Source organism: Melanostigma gelatinosum (assembly GCF_949748355.1).
Source record: "Melanostigma gelatinosum genome assembly, chromosome: 14".
NCBI lineage: Eukaryota > Metazoa > Chordata > Actinopteri > Perciformes > Zoarcidae > Melanostigma > Melanostigma gelatinosum.
In genome coordinates this window covers 2,042,518-2,068,740 of record NC_136647.1, presented here as the reverse complement: position 1 = coordinate 2,068,740, position 26,223 = coordinate 2,042,518, and the positions used below count along the sequence as shown (strand labels likewise).

The following is a 26,223-nucleotide window of genomic DNA, read 5'->3' as shown; positions in this document are numbered from 1 at the left end:
ACTTGTTAATTTTGTTTCTTTTTACATATTACAGTTATGCAGTCAGGTGGTAGAAGTTCACTGACTAGTTCATCCATTGTGGGTGCTCTCTTATTAAGTGAAGTGCTCCACTTCAGCAGATGGCGGTAGATACCTCCTGCTACCTGTTTAAAGGTCCACCGTTTCTCCATGTATAGAGAGAATCCAGTGGGCATTGTGGAGCCCATGCTGTAGCCCTTCGGATAATTACGTCAAGTTACCAAAGAACTACCGGAAATGTGATATTTATCCTTCCAAATAAAGCAAAATGATCACCTTATGGAACAAAAACATGCCCCTCGTATGGCGTTCGAGGTGGGGGAAAGTATATGGTCACTGAATTACGATTGTAAACCTAATCAGTTGTACTCTAAATGTAATGAACACATTTATTTCCGGTAAAATAACTTTTATTTTGCAGACCTAAACCGGAAGTAGATCTCATCTTTATAAAATAAACAGCACTTTACTTGACACTGGTGAGCTCTTGGCTAACAACAATGAGAAGTGCTAGCTGCTAGCTATTATATACGTGCCATCACATTTGACTAAGCTTCTATAAGGTAACTGCAGTAGCTAACATAATTCATGTGCAAAGATATTAGCGACATGGTAACTTTGTTTTGATGGCTAGTTGTGCAATATATATGTATAATAATATAAGCTAGGCTAGCCGGTTACGTGTACGTGGAACTAAGGGAGTAACGTGGCTAAAGCTAATCAATAGTTAGCCAAACAATTGCCTTGGTCGTGTAACGTTAAACTTTATATTAACGTGTTAAAATGATATAAAACGCAATAACGTAATATGTTAGCTTGCTTAAAGAAATATTGTTCATGTAACGTTAATGCGGTAACAGCTATATTTTGGGTAATTTAGTAAACAAAGTGAATGCTATATGTTAACGTTAGCTAGAACTGTCGAATTGCATTCTGGGTAGTAATGGTGGGATTAGCATTTCCTCGATTAATCAATTAAGTTAGTTACAATAAAATAATCCTTTATTTATATATATAGTAAACCAGAAAATAATTACTTTTAAGAAGTTGTAATCAGACAATTTGTTACTCAATTTTTAACTTTCAAACGGTCTAATTGATTATCAAAATAGTTGCCTATTAATTGAACAGTTTATTTAATTGTTTACCAAGTTATAAATCTAATAAGGCTTGAACTGTGTCACTATGTATAGCACAATCTGGGCTGTTTGTATTATGTTGTGTTGTTTTAATGTAGTAAAGTGTATATGGAGAGATGAGTCAAGAGGAGGACCCTTGTCTGCTGTCATTTGGGTTGATGATACATTTATTGGTGAAGAAACAAGTAGAAATGTAACTTAACCGAATCAAGATATTGTGATAAAACAGTGATGAGTGAAACATTATCCCAAACAGTGACAGGCTCATGTAAATCTCTTCAGCACCCACTTGTTTGGCCCTTTTTAATGTTTGTTGCTGCTGAGCCCTTTACTCCAGATGATTGTTCCAGTGATGTCAAATCAACCAACAAACAATAGTCACACCTTTAAATCATTATCCCTCTTTGCTTTCTTTAGGTTGTTACTTGCCCACTGTCCCAGCTGGATGCAGAGACCACTGATTCTATCAGCACATAAGACTCTCTGTGTCGGCCTACAGCAACTTCAGAAAGCGTGCAGAGCCCTTTCTGTCGCTCCATGCGTTAAACCTCTATCTCCCTCCACTGTTCATGCGTTACATTTTTGCCGGCAAATCCATAATTTCTCCTTTGTATCCAGACTCCTCCAGAACAACAATCCCCGGCTTTCCCTACGTCAGTGTTTCTCCGACCTGCCAGACATGGCAGAACAGAAGTTCATCGTGGAATACGCCAAACGCGGCACTGCAGGATGTAAGAAATGCAAGGACAAAATCCCCAAAGAAGTGGTGCGCATAGGGAAGGTTGTGCCAAACCCCTTCAGCGAGTCTGCGGGGGAAATGAAAGAGTGGTATCACGTGAAGTGTATATTTGAGAAGCTGGAAAGAGCGAGAGCCACCACCAAGAAGATTGAGGACATCACAGATCTGGAGGGCTGGGAGGAGCTGGAGGACCAAGACAAAGAAATCATCAATAAACATGTTTCAGGTACAGTCACACACTCACAATCTCCTTTTTAATACTATTTAGAAGCCTGAACGTTGTAGCTCTGGTTGTCTTTTGTACATGGATCACTCTTTATTGTGGATTGTAGGCAGTTTTAACATCACTGGTCACTGCTGTGTAGCAGCACTGATCTCTGAGCACATTAAAAGGAATATTTTTTTGTGATCGATACACCATCATATATTTAGAAAGTCAGCATTCAAAGAAACTGACCACAGGCTGCAGTGCAGTGCTGATACAGACTCATTTTTCCTCAGAACCTTGATTTGCAATATTGCCCCACCAGTTAAAGAGCACCGTTCGATTGATTCACTCCTGCAAAGGAGATCCATGTCATTTAATCAATACCTGATAGACAATAAAACAGAATCCAAAGGCATCGCACGGCAGTACAGATATCTCTCACTTTTCAGTGTTTTGAATTTGCTGGTTCAACTATAAATGAGTAAATCTGTTCCTCTCAACACCGTGCTAGGTGTGTCTCACATTAATGCTCCTAATGTCAGCTGACCTGTTCAACCAGAACAAGTACCGGTAATCAGATGGCGTAACATTCCAGGGTCATCGATGGGAACATGTCGTCAGGACCATTGAGCTGTGTGATTCTACTCTACCAGTGAACCTCAATGAATTCATTCATGATTAAAACAACAGAACAGCTACAATCATTTGTTTGTGTTGTACATGATTGTGAATGCATTTACGTACGGGTCTGATCAGGTCTCCACTTAAAATTCATTCAACGTTCACATCTTTCGTCCTGTTTAAGCCGTCGTTTCACTCGTGCATTGAAAACGTATATTAATAAAAGGGCTGCCTTTAAAAGTGTTTGCCAGGCTGATGACTACGCATCAGCTTTCGGTTGTTTCCAATTTTACTCTCCATATACTTTGAGTAATTATGTTGGTATTACGTCTGCTTAATAATGAATATGTGACGTGTACGTGTCATGTTTATGTTGCACACTTTGCGGTATCATTTTCCATCCAGCTCAAAGATTCTCAAGACTTCACAAATCCCCATTTTGTTTTTCGTTCAGGTTCTTCTGGTTCTTTGTCAGTTGAGTCAGTTTGCATGTTCTTTAGTGATTTTAAAAGGTTAACAGTCAAACAACTCCACTGGCTTCACCATTGTCTCTACAACAGATGCCTGTGGGCGTGTAAGCAAACACACCGACACACGTGCAGCGTTGCCTTGTTCCTGTTCTGACAGGAACAACAATATTTGGATGTCACAAATGCAACAGAAATGTATTTGTTTCACGTCGCGTGTTTTGCTCATTACTGTCCCAATCCCAAAGAATTGGTTACGAATTTCTCAAAATGACAACCGGTCGAGTCCTGATCGGTACGGTGTGGTCTCTCAGCTCAAATGGTTCCGTGTTTGTTCTGAAGTATTCGTCTTGTCTCACAGACCTGATGGCCAAAGTCAATGCCAGTCCAAAGAAGAAGGTGCAGGCCAAGATGAACACCTCTGGTCAGCTCATGGCTCCTCCTGCTGACCCATCTGTCAATGCGCCGCGGAAGTTCTCAGGCTTCACTGGTAAGAAAGGACATCTCAGTGGTCACTCACATTCACAACAGAGGAAACGATAAGAAGCTGGTCAAAGATACAACACAAGCATCTGAAGCAAGGAACATTTCCCCGTTGTGAGATGAAAAGGAACATCTTGGATCAGAAAGGTTCTGCCTGATGATGCACTCGTGGGTTAATACGCCCTTTACATGCCACGCTTTTTATCAAGTGGTGTTTGCATCTGCATTTACCCTCTGAACCCCAAAACCCGCCCGCGGGATTGAAAAGCATGTTTTCTTCAAACAATCCCAAAAACTACACTGTTCATAGTAGCCATAAACTGTGAAAAACACAATTATTTTCAGATTATCATCTTTCCGACGGTCCTTGAACGCATCATGTGTGACCAACGCTTCCATCAGAAAAAGCAACTGAAACTAAGCTTAGAATTGTGATATTTCATTCAGCAGCTTTGTCAAATTGGTCTCATGACATGTTCTGTTTCACCTCATTTCTCCGTCAGCTACGAAAGCTGGCAGCTCCAGCAGCTCCAGCAGCTCCAGCAGCCCGGGACCTTCCTCTTCCTCCTCCTCGGCCACGGCCAGCCAAGGGAGCCCCCTGTCCGCCCAGCTTTGTGACCCCCAGCACAAGGACTGCCTCTTCAGAGAGTTTCGCAAGCTCTGCGCCACGGTGGCCGAACACAACAGCTACAACGTCAAGACGCAGATCATTGAGAAGTTCCTCAGGAAGGGCTCAGGTGGAGGTTGGTATGATAATCACTTTCAGCACGACGTCATGTGACAGAATCCCAAAACGTTTCCCCTAAATCTTCTTTCCTCCCGTCCTAGATAAGTTCCATGGAGACCTGTTCCTCACGGTGAAGCTGCTGCTGCCCGGCGTTGTGAAAAGCGTCTACAACCTCAACGACAAGCAGATCGTTAAACTCTTCAGCCGCATCTTCAGGTGCAACCAGGACGACATGGTGCGCGATCTGGAGCAGGTCTGTGATCCGTGTGTTCCCACACCTGTTCAAACACTGAAGTCTTTCTCCCCAGCGATTACTCAGAGCCGCTTCGTTGATGTTCTTTGTTTGAAAACGTGTTTCAGGGGATTTTATTCTGGGCTGAACTTAGTCTGTTGACATCGCATCTTGAAAGTGATTTTTAGATTTGTTTTGAAGGGCGATGTGTCTGAAACAGTGAGGATGTTCTTTGACGAGAGTAAATCATTCCTCGCGGCTACCAAGAGCCTCCTGACCATCCAGGAAGTAGACGCCTCACTCACCCGCCTCGCCCTGCTGACCAAGGAGGACGAGCAGCAGACCGAGCTGGAGGAAATCTCCAAAAAGTAATGCAGCGCTTCATTTTCACTTTCACATGAACTGGGCTGGCTAGTAAAACAGCACCGTTACGGTAATTCAGTGAAATGATGGAAACCGTTCCAGAAACATGATCATGAGACTTTCAAGCTTTGTTTGTACTCTCTGAGCATGCACTGAGGCGTTTATGCTCCATGTCTGTTCGTTGCATTGTTGTTGGGGAGTACAAACATAATGAAGCGTGAAGAAGCAAAGACCAACGAGTGTAACTCAGAGACGGGACCGTAGACTGTCGGCGTAATCTGCAAAAAGCCACAAACCAACCTCCACAATAATGAACTGTACATTTATATCTCATATTCATAGATTACTTTATTTCCTTTATATAAGTCCTGTAAATACAGGAGTTGAGTGTGAAACAAAGGTTGAATATCAAACTATTTGATTTGGCTGCAAAATATTTACTCAAATGTAGATTTTTAAGACCTCCTGTTTCTAAAGTCCCTAGACACGTAAATAGTGTTTTTATTATCAGTGAACTTTTTGTGACGACGCGTCTGAAAAGCTCTGCTCGCGCCCGTCAAGCTAAAAAAATTCAGAGTTGCACGACCCAGCGGCGAGGAGCCTTCGTGCACGGCGCTCGGGCCTTGATTACGTTATTTTCCGGCACGCGAACATAAACCCGACGGTGGAGAACGCAGCCGCTCGGCGGAGTCCAGCTTTGTTTACGAGCACGCACAGAGACGTTCACGCTCAATGCGCTGTTCGCTGCAGTATTCTCCAAAACACCAGAGGGCGCACCAACGAAATATTCTGTGAAGAAGCAAGAAGACAAACGTCGTTAACCGACCTCCTCGATGTCCGGAATGATTTACTTTCAAACCTTTTTGCTCCGGTGCTCAAATACTCACTGGTACATGAGATGCGTGTCCAGCTGTTTTAGGAAACTATAGATTAATGACGCATTACGTGTTCAGTATGATTAGAAGGGTCTGTGGCTGAGGGCCACTGACGCAGACTAACCTCATGGACTCACTGGTGATCCTCATAACACGAGTCATGTCTGCTCTTTTGTAGTCGTGTCTCTCCACATGCCGGCTTTATTTTGGTGCTCGACCTGTCAGCAAGTGTTCAAATTGCGTTAAAAAACGTCATGAAGACAGATTGTGTGATTTGTTTTCACAGTATTTGTAAATCTTTCCGTTGTTTGTCTCCGCTTGTGTCGCTTGCACTTCTTTTTTTTCTTTTTCTTCTTTTTGTTGTTGGTATTTGGTTATTTATTTATTTATTTAGGTAGTTTTCCCTCCTTGTTTGTCTGCCTGAGGCATGTCTCTCTCTCTCACACACACATACACACACACACACACACACACACACACACACACACACACACACACGAGACATCTGTATTTGACATTCTGCGCTCCACAGTAGCAGATGTCTGAGTGGGATTGTGTTTATTTGTCATAAATAACATCTTGCAGGCTGTAATATTTGGCACTGTGCTGAATAAAAGGTCTTCTTGTGTCGTACATCACTGACGGGGACGTTTATTCTGAATTCTTACAGTTTCTGGGAATTCCAGTAATGTAATTATTTAGTTTTATTTTCCAAAGCTTTCTGGTCATAAGCAGCAATACTTTGTCATTTGCTTCACCATCTCCCCCCGGTGATAATCTGCCTTCTCTTCATAGATGCACCAGTAATGACCTGAAATGCATCATTCGGCTTATTAAACACGACTTGAAGATGAACTCTGGCGCAAAACACGTGTAAGTGTTTGTTTCTGCTTGGACGCAAATGTACACTTTGAAGAAAGATTCTAATATTTTTAGCACCGATCTCAAACTGCTGTTCGTTGTCGTCCGTCGTGCAGCTTGGACGCCGTGGATCCAAATGCTTACGATGCGTTCAAGGCCTCGCGTAATCTGGGTGACGTGGTTGAGCGGGTGTTGAGGAATCAGCAGGATGCGTCTAACGGCTCGGGACCCAGGAAGCTCCTCACCGTGGAGGCCTCACTCATGACCCCCGTTCAGCCCATGTTGGTGAGCGCAAACACGAACATGCATAAATGCTTCTCAACAGTTCTAACTGATTTGGGGGAATTAGGGTTAAATATGAAAGGGGAGGTTTTTATACACATTTAAAGGTGGAGATAAAGTCACTGAAGCATTTAGAATCGGTTCCAGAGAAAAAACATGAATCCTTTTCTTTCAACAACTACGATTTCTGTCCTACAAATTTGACCACATGATGTACACATGCACATAGAAAACACATCAAATGAACATGAGGTGCCCTCGTTGCCTGTGGCTGTCGCATGACGGTAATCAGCCTGTCCAATCGGTTCGTTTGGCCCAAATGCAGTGATTGGACGGGCTACCTGCGGCCAGTAGCAGCAGCAACCTGTCAATCACAGTAGCCCCGCCCTAAAGCATCCCCTGCTTTATGGTCTGTTTGACTCTAAATGGACCATAATGTACTTAATGAACATCATGCTGTATTGAAGAAGACTTGAAACTAGAGATTGAGACATAAACTCATGTTTACAATGTTTACTGAGGTAATAAATCAAGAGAGAAGTAGAGTCATTTTCTCATAGACTTCTATACAACCAGAGGAGTCGCCCCCTGGTGGTCATTAGAGAGAATGCAGCTTTAACACATGAAGCATCGGCTTCACTCATCAGAACCGGAGGCTGCTGCCTGGTTCCTCCGCACATCGGTTCACTAAGAGAGGAGGGACTGTGCCGGTGACCGGCCTACCAGAGGATTGAATGAGGTGTTTAGATTTCTTCCCGTTGTGAAAGTTGAATTTAAGATTTAAGAACGAGGGAAACTTTGAATGAAACGTTCTTACAGATGAGACTTTGGTTCCTTGCTGAGAGCGTGTTGTTGTTTTCCTCTGTGATTCCAGGCGGAGGCTTGTAAATCCATCGAGTACGCCATGAAGAAATGCCCCAACGGGATGTACTCCGAGATCAAGTACGATGGAGAACGTGTGCAAGTCCATAAGAACGGCGACATCTTCAGCTACTTCAGCCGCAGCCTCAAGCCTGTGTTGCCACACAAAGTCAGTCTGATTTCTCTCACACACACACACACACACTTCTCACAGTGGTTTTGCAGCATTGACTCTCAGCGTGAGGCCGACAGCCTGTAAACATGCCGGGATGAATAGCTCAGCATCACGTTCATCGGCCCTTTCCAACCACTAGAGGCTGCTGCTGTGCACGTTATACACTCGCAGCAACCTTGAACTCCAGTAAACCTCAGGAAGGGACACCAGGCACTGAGACGAACGCTTCCGTCAGAAAGATCTGCCAAAACAAAGCTTAAAATTGTGATTTTATTCTCCATTTAAAATCTCGCCCCAAATAAACAGTTTGCTTTAACCAGATGCTGTGAAAAACATTACATTCTGAGCTCCTCGCCGGCTTAAAGCACGTTATTATTGAGTTTGTTTCACCGGGGCGAGCCTGATAATAACCCGGGATGCTGCCCGTCTCTCAGGTCCGGCCTTACTAGCTGTTTGAAACGCTTCTGCTTTCCCCGTGTCTGTGTTTCAGGTGGCCCATTTCAAGGAATACATCCCTCAGGCTTTCCCCGGGGGCCACAGTATGATATTGGATGCTGAAGTTCTTCTAATTGACACAAAGACCAGTAAACCCCTTCCCTTTGGGACTCTGGGTGTCCACAAGGTGAGAACGCCACAGACGATGTGCACCTTGGTGTTGTTTTTGCTGTCACACCTCACACGTTCCTCTCTCCTCAGAAAGCCGCCTTCCAAGATGCCAAAGTGTGCCTTTTTGTTTTCGACTGCATCTACTTCAACGGCGTGAGTCTCATGGAGAGGTAATGTGTTTTTATGATGATAATAATATAATTAGATTTTTAAAAAATGTGGTGAATGAATATAAGACAGTCTTAAGAAAACAATTTAAAAACTGGAATTTAAATCAGGAAAGGCTCTCTGATGAAACTACATTTCAAGAAGAGACTTAAAGGTGTTGAGTGCATAGATTGAGGGATTGTCTCCACACGGCTCTCAACATGGCGACGGCTGAGCCAGCGGTGCCAACCTGAGGGGGGGTGCTATGATTCTACGAGTCTGTGACGACGCCGTGGGTCAAACCGGGGGGCTGTTGGCTAAACGGCGGAGAACACACACACACACACACACACACACTAGGACTCGCATTCACTCGCTGCTTACAAAGCAAGTCGTAGTTTGTAGTTGTTTGCTGCTCTATAAATGCTCTGAATATGTAATTCGCTGACTCAGCCGACCTGACTTCCTCGGGTAGTTTGCAGCTGGGCCTCTGCTTGAAGATCTCAAAGAACGTTCCAGCGCGTACGGTACTAAGAAGTCAGACGTATAGAGAGGCCATGAAGGGCCTTGAACACAATCATTATAATCTATTCTAAAACATATGGGGCGGGGTATGGGTCACGTATTTTAGTCATCCAGGTGTGTGAAATGGTTTCTGTCAAAAGTTAAGATGGATCATAGTTTTATGTAAAGATTCTATTTAAATTCAATTCATTGAAGGTTTGTTTTTCTCTGGTTTTGGTATTTAAAGTACTTTTGTATCATGTAGTTGTGTAGATATATGTGACATCTCTCCTGTCTTGTTCTGCAGGCCTCTGTCTGAGCGCAGGAAGTTCCTGCATGACAACATGGTTGAGGTGACCAACAGGATCCTGTTCTCAGAGATGAAACACGTCACTGTAGGTTCAACTCAGAATCTGGCTTTCTGTCGTATGAATACATCTGTCATGGCTCATGATACCGCGTGTGTGTGTGTGTGTGTGTGTGTGTGTGTGTGTGTGTGTGTGTGTGTGTGTGTGTGTGTCAGAGGGCCGGAGATCTGGCTGAAATGATAACTCGAGTTATCAGAGAGGGACTTGAGGGCCTGGTGCTAAAAGACTTAAAGGTGAGCTGCTTTATTAAATCTCCAAATGTAAAGAAACTGGTGGGAATATGTATGTAATGTGCATAACATGCATACGTTATGATGGTTATCTGTTTGTCTCAGGGCTGCTATGAACCAGGGAAGCGGCACTGGCTGAAGGTGAAGAAGGACTATCTGAACGAAGGCGCCATGGCCGACACGGCCGACCTGGTGGTGCTGGGGGCCTTCTATGGAAAAGGCTCCAACGGTCTGTAAAGCCCTGATCATCCACTTCTGTATGCACTGACCTCTCTCGTTTAATGCTCAGCCACTTCCTGTCAGAGTAGGAGTGTGACTCTGGAGACCGCCAAGTTAGCCGTTTTAGAAGTCCAATTGAAAAACTAACTTCTATTCCTTTTTTATTGAAACAAACTGCTTCAAATGTGCAAAAATCCAATAAAAACGTGTGTGTGTGTGTGTATGTATGTATACATATATATGTATGTATACATATATATGTGTGTATGTATGTATACATATATATGTGTGTATGTATGTATACATATATATGTGTGTATGTATACATACATACACACACCATTTCTAAATCCAGAGGACCCGTGGTGCATGAGGAGGCCTGGTAATGAGCATGTAACACTATGGAAGCATTGGAAATGCAGAGACAATGGTACAGATCTCAAAAGCACGGCTAATGGAGACAGCTCATGCAGTGGGAAGAACAAATCGGATGAAAAGCCCGTTAACATACTGTGGGACAGAAGTGGAAAGTACAAAACAACAGTTTCCAGGTGGATTTGAGGTTAATTCTGTGGAGTTGTACCGTGTAGGAGTATGTAATGTGTCCGCTGGCAGCGCTTCCTAATGCGTTCTTCTACCCACCAGGGGGCATCATGTCCAGTTTTCTGATGGGCTGCTACGACCCACACTCCAGGAAGTGGTGCACAGTCACCAAGTGCTCGGGAGGCTACGACGACGCCACCTTGGCCCGTCTCCAGAAAGAGCTGGATGTGATCAAAATCAGCAAGGTCAGAGAGTTCCCACTGACAGGCCTGTCTGGAGTATTGAGCTGATCTAATAAAACCAAAGATTAATCGTGTGTGTGTGTGTCTAGGACCCAAGCAAAATCCCAGGCTGGCTGAAAATCATCAAGAACTATTATCCAGATTTCATTATTCGAGATCCTCAGGTGAGATTTGGCCATCCAGCACTTTTGTATTTCCCAGGTGGTTGTTCGTACGCAGCCGATTGCATATCTGGGTCCTGCAGACCTTTTTAAATGAAGCAATGAGGGGAAAGCATCTCTTGCATACATCTTCTGCAGAAATGTCTCGAGAACGATCGCCTCACGCGGGGAGGCGTTTTCAACCTGGAAGCAGTTTTGCATGAAAACACTTGATGGAAATGACCCTTTCTGGCTTTCAAGTCTGAAAATAGAACTATAGTATCTTAGTAATGAAATCCACAAACTGCATGGCTTCCTCCCCCCATATCTGAGCAGAAGTTAGAATTGCTTTTTACTTCTATGGAAACGCGTTCATAGAACTCGTCCTTTGTTTCCTCTGCTGCAGCAAGCGCCTGTCTGGGAGATCACAGGCGCAGAGTTTTCCAAATCAGAAATGCACACCGCCGACGGCATCTCCATCCGCTTTCCCCGAATGACGCGCATCCGTGATGACAAGGACTGGAAGACTGCCACAAACCTGGACCAGCTTAAAGTAGGATATCACCTTTTCTGTTCAAATACACAGGCCGTGGTCTAATCATGTAGTTATTCCAGAGAAGAATCGAACCGTAGACACTTTATTGTGATGGGATACTGCTCATTCAAGGACATGACTGAAACGTAGTTAACTGAAGGCCCCGTGGGAGATGGTTAACCGTTAACCAACAGGTTTCAATGAGATGTTACTGAATACCTAAAGCATATGTTCTGGGAATGATTGTTGATTACTTTAAACAAACATTGATAAATGAACTGAGGCAGTGAAACACACCAGCATTTAAATGCAACACCGTACTTCAATCTGCCGTCTCTTGGCTGAAGCTCACGTGGTCTTTCCGTCACTGTGCTTAGGAGCTCTTCCGCATATCGAAGGAGAACTGTGACTTCAAAGTGACCGCTGGACCGTCTACATCCAACGATGACAAGGGCTCCTCAGGAGGGGACAGCGGAGGGAGCTCCCCGTCGCCATCGCCCCGTGGACCTCCACCCAAGAAGACCAGTAAGTACACAAACGAGCGGCATCGCGGGGAGGACGTGAACTGTGTCGCACCAGTTACTCACAGTACAAAGTAATGCTTATGCAAAGGTTTACAGTTAAAGGTTCAACACAATTGGCATGTTTGTTCATTCATCTTACCTGTACAATGTCAGAGAATAGTATATATAGTACAGCAGAAGTCATAGTGTAGAATGTGGAAAAAGTCACGCAGATAGAGATGGTCGGTGGACTGGGCATTGAACAGGCAAAAGGATTGACACGAGTGTGATTTCAGTTTTGCAACTGCCTCTTTATTCCTCATATCAACATTCAGGCAGCAGCAGTAGCAGCACACCCAAAACAAAGGTGGTAAAATCCCAGCCGAGGACTCCTGGCTCAGAAGCACCCAGTGCGAAAAAGGTATTTACTGCACGCACACGACGGATGCATCGTGACAGCAGTCCAGAGCTGCATGTTCTGAATGGTCATTGTTCTGTTTCCTGTCAGGTGAAGAAGAGTGAAAGTGTCCACAGTAATGGACAAAGCAAAACGAAGCCAACCGCGACACTACTGGAGCCAAGTAATGACAAGGTACGTCACCAACAGGTCGCGGGTCATTTAAACCAAGGCGAGTGGGCATCGAGCTCCAACATATTCACACTGCCATTGCCTTCGTAGGGTTTAATGGCTCATTATGTCTAAACTCGGATAATAAAAATAAAGTTGTACTACACGTTGCTTGAGTTTCAGTTGAATAGTCTTCTAAATGGAATGCAGATGTTGAACACATGTACTGCTGACTGTGTTTCCTGCAGACGCTGCTGGACATCTTCAGCGGGGTGAAGCTGTTCCTGCCCGTCTCAGTGCAGGACTTTCACAAGCTCAAGCGGTACTTCGTGGCGTATGATGGCGACGTCGTACCGGATTATGACATTTCCTCAGCCACACACACGCTGGCTGGACCTGCAGAAGACAGCCAGGCCCAGAGAGTGTCACCCGGATGGATCTGGGAATGTATCCGCAAGAGGCGGATTGTACCTCCCTGTTAACGATGCAAACAAGCGGAACACGTATTATGCACTGTTAACATGTCTCTTAACGACTGCACATCTGTGCAATCAATGTTATATTTATGCTTTGGACCCAAAGGTCAGATCACACTCTATCATGAAACTGATTTGGAAAACTGCTGTGTCCTTGAGTTCAATCACACACTGCTCTCAGGGCATTCACGTATTCTGTCCCAGTCCTTTAGTTTGTTCACATGCAAACTAGCAGAGAACACATACAGTACGGTAATGTACTGTAGTTTGTTTTGTTAAAGCAGCTGCAAGAGGCCTGTAAATCATGAAATGTATTATTTTTACGGTATTAAACAGCAGTTCACATTTTGAGAACACAATTTGTTCCCATGAGGAATAAACAAAATGTTGACGAGGATAATATAAGGTCTCTGTAACAATTTCTGATGCTATTTATTCCGTAGTATGGTAGTGCTGTGTCGCGGAACCCAGGAAGATGTTTGTGAAGAGCGTGTGGATGAAGTATGTGGCGGCTGTACAACTGGAAATATAAGGGGCAGCGAAACGCAATATCCAGCATATCAAAGAAAGTCACAGTATAGCGAAAAAAGTCAGATCGACTCGGGGTCCATAAAAAAACAGACACAAAATAGTATAGCATGTCGATAAAAGTCATAGTATAGCATGTTGAAAAAAGGCATATTATAGCATGTCGGAAAAAGTCATATAGCATGTCGAAAAAAGTCACATTATAGCATGTCGATAAAAGTCATAGTATAGCATGTCGATAAAAGTCATAGTATAGCATGTCGAAAAAAGTCATGAAAAAGTCACAGTATAGCATGTCGATAAAAGTCACAGTATAGCATGTCGATAAAAGTCATAGTATAGCATGTCGAAAAAAGTCATATTATAGCATGTCGAAAAAAGTCATATTATAGCATGTCGAAAAAAGTCACATTATAGCATGTCGATAAAAGTCACAGTATAGCATGTAGAAAAAAGTCATATTATAGCATGTTGAAAAAAGTCATATTATAGCATGTTGAAAAAAGTCATATTATAGCATGTCGAAAAAAGTCATATTATAGCATGTCGAAAAAAGTCACATTATAGCATGTCGATAAAAGTCATATTATAGCATGTCGAAAAAAGTCATAGTATAGCATGTCGAAAAAAGTCATTTTATAGCATGTTGAAAAAAGTCATAGTATAGCATGTCGAAAAAAGTCATATTATAGCATGTCGAAAAAAGTCATATTATAGCATGTTGAAAAAAGTCATATTATAGCATGTCGAAAAAAGTCATATTATAGCATGTCGATAAAAGTCACATTATAGCATGTCGATAAAAGTCACAGTATAGCATGTCGAAAAAAGTCATGAAAAAGTCATATTATAGCATGTCGAAAAAAGTCATGAAAAAGTCATATTATAGCATGTCGATAAAAGTCACAGTATAGCATGTCGAAAAAAGTCATGAAAAAGTCATAGTCTAGCATGTCGAAAAAAGTCATGAAAAAGTCATATTATAGCATGTCGATAAAAGTCATATTATAGCATGTCGATAAAAGTCATATTATAGCATGTCGAAAAAAGTCATATTATAGCATGTCGAAAAAAGTCACATTATAGCATGTCGATAAAAGTCATATTATAGCATGTCGAAAAAAGTCATAGTATAGCATGTCGAAAAAAGTCATTTTATAGCATGTTGAAAAAAGTCATAGTATAGCATGTCGATAAAAGTCACAGTATAGCATGTCGATAAAAGTCATATTATAGCATGTCGATAAAAGTCATAGTATAGCATGTTGAAAAAAGGCATATTATAGCATGTCGGAAAAAGTCATATAGCATGTTGAAAAAAGTCATTTTATAGCATGTCGATAAAAGTCATAGTATAGCATGTCGAAAAAAGTCACATTATAGCATGTCGATAAAAGTCATAGTATAGCATGTCGATAAAAGTCATAGTATAGCATGTCGAAAAAAGTCATGAAAAAGTCACAGTATAGCATGTCGATAAAAGTCACAGTATAGCATGTCGATAAAAGTCACAGTATAGCATGTCGAAAAAAGTCATATTATAGCATGTCGAAAAAAGTCATATTATAGCATGTCGAAAAAAGTCACATTATAGCATGTCGATAAAAGTCACAGTATAGCATGTAGAAAAAAGTCATATTATAGCATGTTGAAAAAAGTCATATTATAGCATGTTGAAAAAAGTCATATTATAGCATGTCGAAAAAAGTCATATTATAGCATGTCGAAAAAAGTCACATTATAGCATGTCGATAAAAGTCATATTATAGCATGTCGAAAAAAGTCATAGTATAGCATGTCGAAAAAAGTCATTTTATAGCATGTTGAAAAAAGTCATAGTATAGCATGTCGAAAAAAGTCATATTATAGCATGTCGAAAAAAGTCATATTATAGCATGTTGAAAAAAGTCATATTATAGCATGTCGAAAAAAGTCATATTATAGCATGTCGATAAAAGTCACATTATAGCATGTCGATAAAAGTCACAGTATAGCATGTCGAAAAAAGTCATGAAAAAGTCATATTATAGCATGTCGAAAAAAGTCATGAAAAAGTCATATTATAGCATGTCGATAAAAGTCACAGTATAGCATGTCGAAAAAAGTCATGAAAAAGTCATAGTCTAGCATGTCGAAAAAAGTCATGAAAAAGTCATATTATAGCATGTCGATAAAAGTCATATTATAGCATGTCGATAAAAGTCATATTATAGCATGTCGAAAAAAGTCATATTATAGCATGTCGAAAAAAGTCACATTATAGCATGTCGATAAAAGTCATATTATAGCATGTCGAAAAAAGTCATAGTATAGCATGTCGAAAAAAGTCATTTTATAGCATGTTGAAAAAAGTCATAGTATAGCATGTCGATAAAAGTCACATTATAGCATGTCGATAAAAGTCACAGTATAGCATGTCGAAAAAAGTCATATTATAGCATGTCGATAAAAGTCATAGTATAGCATGTCGATAAAAGTCATATTATAGCATGTCGATAAAAGTCATAGTATAGCATGTCGATAAAAGTCATAGTATAGCATGTCGATAAAAGTCATATTATAGCATGTCGAAAAAAGTCATGAAAAAGTCACAGTATAGCATGTCGATAAAAGTCATATTATAGCATGTCGATAAAAGTCATATTATAGCATGTCGATAAAAGTCATAGTATAGCATGTCGAAAAAAGTCATGAAAAAGTCATAGTCTAGCATGTCGAAAAAAGTCATGAAAAAGTCATATTATAGCATGTCGATAAAAGTCATATTATAGCATGTCGATAAAAGTCATATTATAGCATGTCGAAAAAAGTCATATTATAGCATGTCGAAAAAAGTCACATTATAGCATGTCGATAAAAGTCATATTATAGCATGTCGAAAAAAGTCATAGTATAGCATGTCGAAAAAAGTCATTTTATAGCATGTTGAAAAAAGTCATAGTATAGCATGTCGATAAAAGTCACATTATAGCATGTCGATAAAAGTCACAGTATAGCATGTCGAAAAAAGTCATATTATAGCATGTCGATAAAAGTCATAGTATAGCATGTCGATAAAAGTCATATTATAGCATGTCGATAAAAGTCATAGTATAGCATGTCGATAAAAGTCATAGTATAGCATGTCGATAAAAGTCATATTATAGCATGTCGAAAAAAGTCATGAAAAAGTCACAGTATAGCATGTCGATAAAAGTCATATTATAGCATGTCGATAAAAGTCATATTATAGCATGTCGATAAAAGTCATAGTATAGCATGTCGATAAAAGTCATATTATAGCATGTCGATAAAAGTCATAGTATAGCATGTCGATAAAAGTCATAGTATAGCATGTCGATAAAAGTCATAGTATAGCATGTCGATAAAAGTCATAGTATAGCATGTCGATAAAAGTCATATTATAGCATGTCGAAAAAAGTCATGAAAAAGTCACAGTATAGCATGTCGATAAAAGTCATATTATAGCATGTCGATAAAAGTCACAGTATAGCATGTCGATAAAAGTCATATTATAGCATGTTGAAAAAAGTCATATTATAGCATGTTGAAAAAAGTCATATTATAGCATGTCGAAAAAAATCATTTTATAGCATGTTAAAAAAAGTCATAGTATAGCATGTCGAAAAAAGTCATATTATAGCATGTCAAAAAAGTCATAGTATAGCATGTCGAAAAAAGTCATATTATAGCATGTTGAAAAAAGTCATATTATAGCATGTTGAAAAAAGTCATTTTATAGCATGGTGAAAAAAGTCATAGTATAGCATGTCGAAAAAAGTCATATTATAGCATGTCGATAAAAGTCATAGTATAGCATGTCGATAAAAGTCACATTATAGCATGTCGATAAAAGTCACAGTATAGCATGTCGAAAAAAGTCATGAAAAAGTCACAGTATAGCATGTCGATAAAAGTCATATTATAGCATGTCGATAAAAGTCATAGTATAGCATGTCGATAAAAGTCATAGTATAGCATGTCGATAAAAGTCATAGTATAGCATGTCGATAAAAGTCATATTATAGCATGTCGAAAAAAGTCATGAAAAAGTCACAGTATAGCATGTCGATAAAAGTCACAGTATAGCATGTCGATAAAAGTCATATTATAGCATGTTGAAAAAAGTCATATTATAGCATGTTGAAAAAAGTCATATTATAGCATGTTGAAAAAAGTCATATTATAGCATGTTGAAAAAAGTCATATTATAGCATGTCGAAAAAAATCATTTTATAGCATGTTAAAAAAAGTCATAGTATAGCATGTCGAAAAAAGTCATATTATAGCATGTCGAAAAAAGTCATATTATAGCATGTCGAAAAAAGTCACATTATAGCATGTCGATAAGTCATATTATAGCATGTCGAAAAAGTCATAGTATAGCATGTCGATAAAAGTCACATTATAGCATGTCGATAAAAGTCACAGTATAGCATGTCGAAAAAAGTCATGAAAAAGTCATATTATAGCATGTCGAAAAAAGTCATGAAAAAGTCATAGTATAGCATGTCGATAAAAGTCATATTATAGCATGTCGAAAAAAGTCATGAAAAAGTCACAGTATAGCATGTCGATAAAAGTCATAGTATAGCATGTCGATAAAAGTCATAGTATAGCATGTCGATAAAAGTCATAGTATAGCATGTCGATAAAAGTCATATTATAGCATGTCGAAAAAAGTCATGAAAAAGTCACAGTATAGCATGTCGATAAAAGTCACAGTATAGCATGTCGATAAAAGTCATATTATAGCATGTCGATAAAAGTCATATTATAGCATGTCGAAAAAAGTCATGAAAAAGTCACAGTATAGCATGTCGATAAAAGTCACAGTATAGCATGTCGATAAAAGTCATATTATAGCATGTCGAAAAAAGTCATGAAAAAGTCACAGTATAGCATGTCGATAAAAGTCACAGTATAGCATGTCGATAAAAGTCATATTATAGCATGTCGATAAAAGTCACAGTATAGCATGTCGATAAAAGTCATATTATAGCATGTCGATAAAAGTCATAAAAAAGTCATATTATAGCATGTCGATAAAAGTCATAGTATAGCATGTCGATAAAAGTCATAGTATAGCATGTCGATAAAAGTCATAGTATAGCATGTCGATAAAAGTCATATAGCATGTCGAAAAAAGTCATGAAAAAGTCACAGTATAGCATGTCGATAAAAGTCATAGTATAGCATGTCGATAAAAGTCACATTATAGCATGTCGATAAAAGTCATAAAAAAGTCATAGTATAGCATGTCGATAAAAGTCATATTATAGCATGTCGATAAAAGTCATATTATAGCATGTCAATAAAAGTCATAAAAAAGTCATAGTATAGCATGTCGATAAAAGTCATAAAAAAGTCATAGTCATTATATCGATAAAAGTCATAGTATAGCATGTCGATAAAAGTCATATTATAGCATGTCGAAAAAAGTCATGAAAAAGTCACAGTATAGCATGTCGATAAAAGTCACAGTATAGCATGTCGATAAAAGTCATATTATAGCATGTCGATAAAAGTCACAGTATAGCATGTCGATAAAAGTCATATTATAGCATGTCGATAAAAGTCATAAAAAAGTCATATTATAGCATGTCGATAAAAGTCATAGTATAGCATGTCGATAAAAGTCATAGTATAGCATGTCGATAAAAGTCATAGTATAGCATGTCGATAAAAGTCATATAGCATGTCGAAAAAAGTCATGAAAAAGTCACAGTATAGCATGTCGATAAAAGTCATAGTATAGCATGTCGATAAAAGTCACATTATAGCATGTCGATAAAAGTCATAAAAAAGTCATAGTATAGCATGTCGATAAAAGTCATATTATAGCATGTCGATAAAAGTCATATTATAGCATGTCAATAAAAGTCATAAAAAAGTCATAGTATAGCATGTCGATAAAAGTCATAAAAAAGTCATAGTCATTATATCGATAAAAGTCATAGTATAGCATGTTGAAAAAAGGCATAGTATATAGCATGTTGAAAAGTCAGATTATAGCATGTTGAAAAAAGTCATATTATAGCATGTTGAAAAAAGTCATTTTATAGCATGTTGAAAAAAGTCATAGTATAGCATGTCGAAAAAAGTCATATTATAGCATGTCGAAAAAAGTCATATTATAGCATGTCGAAAAAAGTCATATTATAGCATGTCGAAAAAAGTCATATTATAGCATGTTGAAAAAAGTCATATTATAGCATGTTGAAAAAAGTCATTTTATAGCATGTTGAAAAAAGTCATAGTATAGCATGTCGAAAAAAGTCATATTATAGCATGTCGAAAAAAGTCACATTATAGCATGTCGAAAAAAGTCACATTATAGCATGTCGAAAAAAGTCATGAAAAAGTCACAGTATAGCATGTCGATAAAAGTCATATTATAGCATGTTGAAAAAAGTCATATTATAGCATGTTAAAAAAAGTCATAGTATAGCATGTCGAAAAAAGTCATATTATAGCATGTCGAAAAAAGTCACATTATAGCATGTCGAAAAAAGTCACATTATAGCATGTCGAAAAAGTCATAGTATAGCATGTCGAAAAAAGTCATTGTATAGCATGTCGATAAAAGTCATAGTATAGCATGTCGATAAAAGTCACATTATAGCATGTCGATAAAAGTCACAGTATAGCATGTCGAAAAAAGTCATGAAAAAGTCATATTATAGCATGTCGAAAAAAGTCATGAAAAAGTCACAGTATAGCATGTCGATAAAAGTCATATTATAGCATGTCGAAAAAAGTCATGAAAAAGTCACAGTATAGCATGTCGATAAAAGTCATATTATAGCATGTCGATAAAAGTCATAGTATAGCATGTCGATAAAAGTCATAGTATAGCATGTCGATAAAAGTCAAATTATAGCATGTCGAAAAAAGTCATGAAAAAGTCACAGTATAGCATGTCGATAAAAGTCATATTATAGCATGTCGATAAAAGTCATAGTATAGCATGTCGATAAAAGTCATAGTATAGCATGTCGATAAAAGTCATAGTATAGCATGTCGATAAAAGTCATATTATAGCATGTCGAAAAAGTCATAGTATAGCATGTCGAAAAAAGTCATTGTATAGCATGTCGATAAAAGTCATAGTATAGCATGTCGATAAAAGTCACATTATAGCATGTCGATAAAAGTCACAGTATAGCATGTCGATAAAAGTCATATTATAGCATGTCGAAAAAAGTCATGAAAAAGTCATATTATAGCATGTCGAAAAAAGTCATGAAAAAGTCACAGTATAGCATGTCGATAAAAGTCATATTATAGCATGTCGAAAAAAGTCATGAAAAAGTCACAGTATAGCATGTCGATAAAAGTCATATTATAGCATGTCGATAAAAGTCATAGTATAGCATGTCGATAAAAGTCATAGTATAGCATGTCGATAAAAGTCAAATTATAGCATGTCGAAAAAAGTCATGAAAAAGTCACAGTATAGCATGTCGATAAAAGTCATATTATAGCATGTCGATAAAAGTCATAGTATAGCATGTCGATAAAAGTCATAGTATAGCATGTCGATAAAAGTCATAGTATAGCATGTCGATAAAAGTCATATTATAGCATGTCGAAAAAAGTCATGAAAAAGTCACAGTATAGCATGTCGATAAAAGTCATATTATAGCATGTCGATAAAAGTCATAGTATAGCATGTCGATAAAAGTCATAGTATAGCATGTCGATAAAAGTCATATTATAGCATGTCGAAAAAAGTCATGAAAAAGTCACAGTATAGCATGTCGATAAAAGTCACAGTATAGCATGTCGATAAAAGTCATATTATAGCATGTCGATAAAAGTCATAAAAAAGTCATATTATAGCATGTCGATAAAAGTCATAGTATAGCATGTCGATAAAAGTCATAGTATAGCATGTCGATAAAAGTCATAGTATAGCATGTCGATAAAAGTCATATAGCATGTAGAAAGAAGTCATGAAAAAGTCACAGTATAGCATGTCGATAAAAGTAATAGTATAGCATGTCGATAAAAGTCACAGTATAGCATGTCGATAAAAGTCATAGTATAGCATGTCGATAAAAGTCATATTATAGCATGTCGATAAAAGTCATAGTATAGCATGTCGATAAAAGTCACAGTATAGCATGTCGATAAAAGTCATAGTATAGCATGTCGATAAAAGTCATATTATAGCATGTCGATAAAAGTCATAGTATAGCATGTCGATAAAAGTCATAGTATAGCATGTCGATAAAAGTCAAATTATAGCATGTCGAAAAAAGTCATGAAAAAGTCACAGTATAGCATGTCGATAAAAGTCATATTATAGCATGTCGATAAAAGTCATAGTATAGCATGTCGATAAAAGTCATAGTATAGCATGTCGATAAAAGTCATAGTATAGCATGTCGATAAAAGTCATATTATAGCATGTCGAAAAAAGTCATGAAAAAGTCACAGTATAGCATGTCGATAAAAGTCATATTATAGCATGTCGATAAAAGTCATAGTATAGCATGTCGATAAAAGTCATAGTATAGCATGTCGATAAAAGTCATATTATAGCATGTCGAAAAAAGTCATGAAAAAGTCATATTATAGCATGTCGATAAAAGTCATAGTATAGCATGTCGATAAAAGTCATAGTATAGCATGTCGATAAAAGTCATAGTATAGCATGTCGATAAAAGTCATATAGCATGTAGAAAGAAGTCATGAAAAAGTCACAGTATAGCATGTCGATAAAAGTAATAGTATAGCATGTCGATAAAAGTCACATTATAGCATGTCGATAAAAGTCATAAAAAAGTCATAGTATAGCATGTCGATAAAAGTCATATTATAGCATGTTGAAAAAAGTCATTTTATAGCATGTTGAAAAAAGTCATAGTATAGCATGTCGAAAAAAGTCATATTATAGCATGTCGAAAAAAGTCATATTATAGCATGTCGAAAAAAGTCATATTATAGCATGTCGAAAAAAGTCATAGTATAGCATGTCGAAAAAAGTCATATTATAGCATGTTGAAAAAAGTCATATTATAGCATGTTGAAAAAAGTCATTTTATAGCATGTTGAAAAAAGTCATAGTATAGCATGTCGAAAAAAGTCATATTATAGCATGTTGAAAAAAGTCATATTATAGCATGTTGAAAAAAGTCATTTTATAGCATGTTGAAAAAAGTCATAGTATAGCATGTCGAAAAAAGTCATATTATAGCATGTCGAAAAAAGTCATATTATAGCATGTCGAAAAAAGTCATATTATAGCATGTCGAAAAAAGTCATATTATAGCATGTCGAAAAAGTCATAGTATAGCATGTCGAAAAAAGTCATATTATAGCATGTTGAAAAGTCATATTATAGCATGTTGAAAAAAGTCATTTTATAGCATGTTGAAAAAAGTCATAGTATAGCATGTCGAAAAAAGTCATATTATAGCATGTCGAAAAAAGTCATATTATAGCATGTCGAAAAAAGTCACATTATAGCATGTCGATAAAAGTCATATTATAGCATGTCGAAAAAAGTCATAGTATAGCATGTCGAAAAAAGTCATTTTATAGCATGTTGAAAAAAGTCATATTATAGCATGTTGAAAAAAGTCATATTATAGCATGTTGAAAAAAGTCATTTTATAGCATGTCGAAAAAAGTCATAGTATAGCATGTCGAAAAAAGTCATATTATAGCATGTTGAAAAAAGTCATATTATAGCATGTTGAAAAAAGTCATTTTATAGCATGGTGAAAAAAGTCATAGTATAGCATGTCGAAAAAAGTCATATTATAGCATGTCGATAAAAGTCATAGTATAGCATGTCGATAAAAGTCACATTATAGCATGTCGATAAAAGTCACAGTATAGCATGTCGAAAAAAGTCATGAAAAAGTCATATTATAGCATGTCGAAAAAAGTCATGAAAAAGTCACAGTATAGCATGTCGATAAAAGTCATATTATAGCATGTCGAAAAAAGTCATGAAAAAGTCACAGTATAGCATGTCGATAAAAGTCATATTATAGCATGTCGATAAAAGTCATAGTATAGCATGTCGATAAAAGTCATAGTATAGCATGTCGATAAAAGTCATATTATAGCATGTCGAAAAAAGTCATGAAAAAGTCACAGTATAGCATGTCGATAAAAGTCATAGTATAGCATGTCGATAAAAGTCATAGTATAGCATGTCGAAAAAAGTCATGAAAAAGTCACAGTATAGCATGTCGATAAAAGTCATAGTATAGCATGTCGATAAAAGTCATATTATAGCATGTCGATAAAAGTCATAGTATAGCATGTCGATAAAAGTCATAGTATAGCATGTCGATAAAAGTCATAGTATAGCATGTCGATAAAAGTCATATTATAGCATGTCGAAAAAAGTCATGAAAAAGTCACAGTATAGCATGTCGATAAAAGTCACAGTATAGCATGTCGATAAAAGTCATATTATAGCATGTCGATAAAAGTCATAAAAAAGTCATATTATAGCATGTCGATAAAAGTCATAGTATAGCATGTCGATAAAAGTCATAGTATAGCATGTCGATAAAAGTCATAGTATAGCATGTCGATAAAAGTCATATTATAGCATGTCGAAAAAAGTCATGAAAAAGTCACAGTATAGCATGTCGATAAAAGTCACAGTATAGCATGTCGATAAAAGTCATATTATAGCATGTCGATAAAAGTCATAAAAAAGTCATATTATAGCATGTCGATAAAAGTCATAGTATAGCATGTCGATAAAAGTCATAGTATAGCATGTCGATAAAAGTCACATTATAGCATGTCGATAAAAGTCATATTATAGCATGTCGAAAAAAGTCATATTATAGCATGTTGAAAAAAGTCATATTATAGCATGTCGAAAAAAGTCATATTATAGCATGTCGATAAAAGTCATAGTATAGCATGTCGAAAAAAGTCATATTATAGCATGTCGATAAAAGTCATAGTATAGCATGTCGATAAAAGTCATATTATAGCATGTCGAAAAAAGTCATATTATAGCATGTCGATAAAAGTCATAGTATAGCATGTCGATAAAAGTCATAGTATAGCATGTCGAAAAAAGTCATATTATAGCATGTCGATAAAAGTCATAGTATAGCATGTCGATAAAAGTCATATTATAGCATGTCGAAAAAAGTCATGAAAAAGTCACAGTATAGCATGTCGATAAAAGTCATATTATAGCATGTCGATAAAAGTCATAGTATAGCATGTCGATAAAAGTCATAGTATAGCATGTCGATAAAAGTCATATTATAGCATGTCGAAAAAAGTCATATTATAGCATGTCGAAAAAAGTCACATTATAGCATGTCGATAAAAGTCATATTATAGCATGTCGAAAAAAGTCATAGTATAGCATGTCGAAAAAAGTCATTTTATAGCATGTTGAAAAAAGTCATAGTATAGCATGTCGATAAAAGTCACATTATAGCATGTCGATAAAAGTCACAGTATAGCATGTCGAAAAAAGTCATATTATAGCATGTCGATAAAAGTCATAGTATAGCATGTCGATAAAAGTCATATTATAGCATGTCGATAAAAGTCATAGTATAGCATGTCGATAAAAGTCATAGTATAGCATGTCGATAAAAGTCATATTATAGCATGTCGAAAAAAGTCATGAAAAAGTCACAGTATAGCATGTCGATAAAAGTCATATTATAGCATGTCGATAAAAGTCATATTATAGCATGTCGATAAAAGTCATATTATAGCATGTCGAAAAAAGTCATGAAAAAGTCACAGTATAGCATGTCGATAAAAGTCATATTATAGCATGTCGATAAAAGTCATATTATAGCATGTCGATAAAAGTCATAAAAAAGTCATATTACAGCATGTCGATAAAAGTCATAGTATAGCATGTCGATAAAAGTCACAGTATAGCATGTCGATAAAAGTCATAGTATAGCATGTCGATAAAAGTCATAGTATAGCATGTCGATAAAAGTCATATAGCATGTTGAAAAAAGTCATATTATAGCATGTTGAAAAAAGTCATATTATAGCATGTCGATAAAAGTCATAGTATAGCATGTCGATAAAAGTCATATTATAGCATGTCGATCAAAGTCATATTATAGCATGTTGATAAAAGTCATAGTATAGCATGTCAATAAAAGTCATATTATAGCATGTCGATCAAAGTCATATTATAGCATGTCGATCAAAGTCATATTATAGCATGTTGATAAAAGTCATAGTATAGCATGTCGATAAAAGTCATAGTATAGCATGTCGATCAAAGTCATATTATAGCATGTTGATAAAAGTCATAGTATAGCATGTCAATAAAAGTCATATTATAGCATGTTGATAAAAGTCATAGTATAGCATGTTGATAAAAGTCATATTATAGCATGTTGATAAAAGTCATAGTATAGCATGTTGATAAAAGTCATAGTATAGCATGTTGATAAAAGTCATAGTATAGCATGTCGATAAAAGTCATATTATAGCATGTCGATCAAAGTCATAGTATAGCGTGTCGATAAAAGTCATATTATAGCATGTCGATCAAAGTCATATTATAGCATGTTGATAAAAGTCATAGT

At 37.4% G+C, this 26,223-nt stretch overlaps 2 protein-coding genes across 6 annotated transcripts in view; one reads left to right on the top strand and one right to left on the bottom strand.

Moving 5' to 3' along the window:
- The first annotated feature begins 486 nt into the window (after positions 1-486).
- lig3 (ligase III, DNA, ATP-dependent) lies at positions 487-13,508 on the top strand. Of its 3 annotated transcripts, none has more exons than XM_079283472.1 (21): positions 487-581; positions 1,776-2,122; positions 3,554-3,682; positions 4,179-4,418; positions 4,504-4,655; positions 4,836-5,002; positions 6,668-6,745; positions 6,850-7,018; positions 7,890-8,045; positions 8,542-8,673; positions 8,748-8,827; positions 9,616-9,703; positions 9,832-9,909; positions 10,012-10,135; positions 10,771-10,913; positions 11,000-11,074; positions 11,457-11,603; positions 11,963-12,110; positions 12,424-12,509; positions 12,597-12,680; positions 12,905-13,508. In XM_079283472.1, exons 2-21 carry the CDS (start codon positions 1,837-1,839, stop codon positions 13,136-13,138), a joined length of 2,796 nt encoding a protein of 931 aa, XP_079139598.1. In that variant the 5' UTR covers positions 487-581; positions 1,776-1,836; the 3' UTR covers positions 13,139-13,508. The 3 variants fall into 3 exon arrangements, with proteins under 3 accessions (XP_079139598.1, XP_079139597.1, XP_079139596.1); XM_079283471.1 differs by having other exon boundaries at positions 493-581; positions 1,575-2,122; XM_079283470.1 differs by lacking the exon at positions 487-581 and having other exon boundaries at positions 1,320-2,122.
- Positions 1,839-26,223, bottom strand: part of rad51d (RAD51 paralog D) — a 39,556-nt gene continuing 15,171 nt past the window's right edge. For 2 of the 3 annotated variants that reach the window (XM_079283475.1, XM_079283477.1), the window contains one exon: positions 12,766-13,131. The gene's annotated coding sequence lies outside the window, so the exon portion shown is untranslated. Of the gene's footprint in view, positions 1,964-12,765; positions 13,132-26,223 lie in introns of those variants that run through there. The other variant, XM_079283476.1, reaches the window with a different exon arrangement.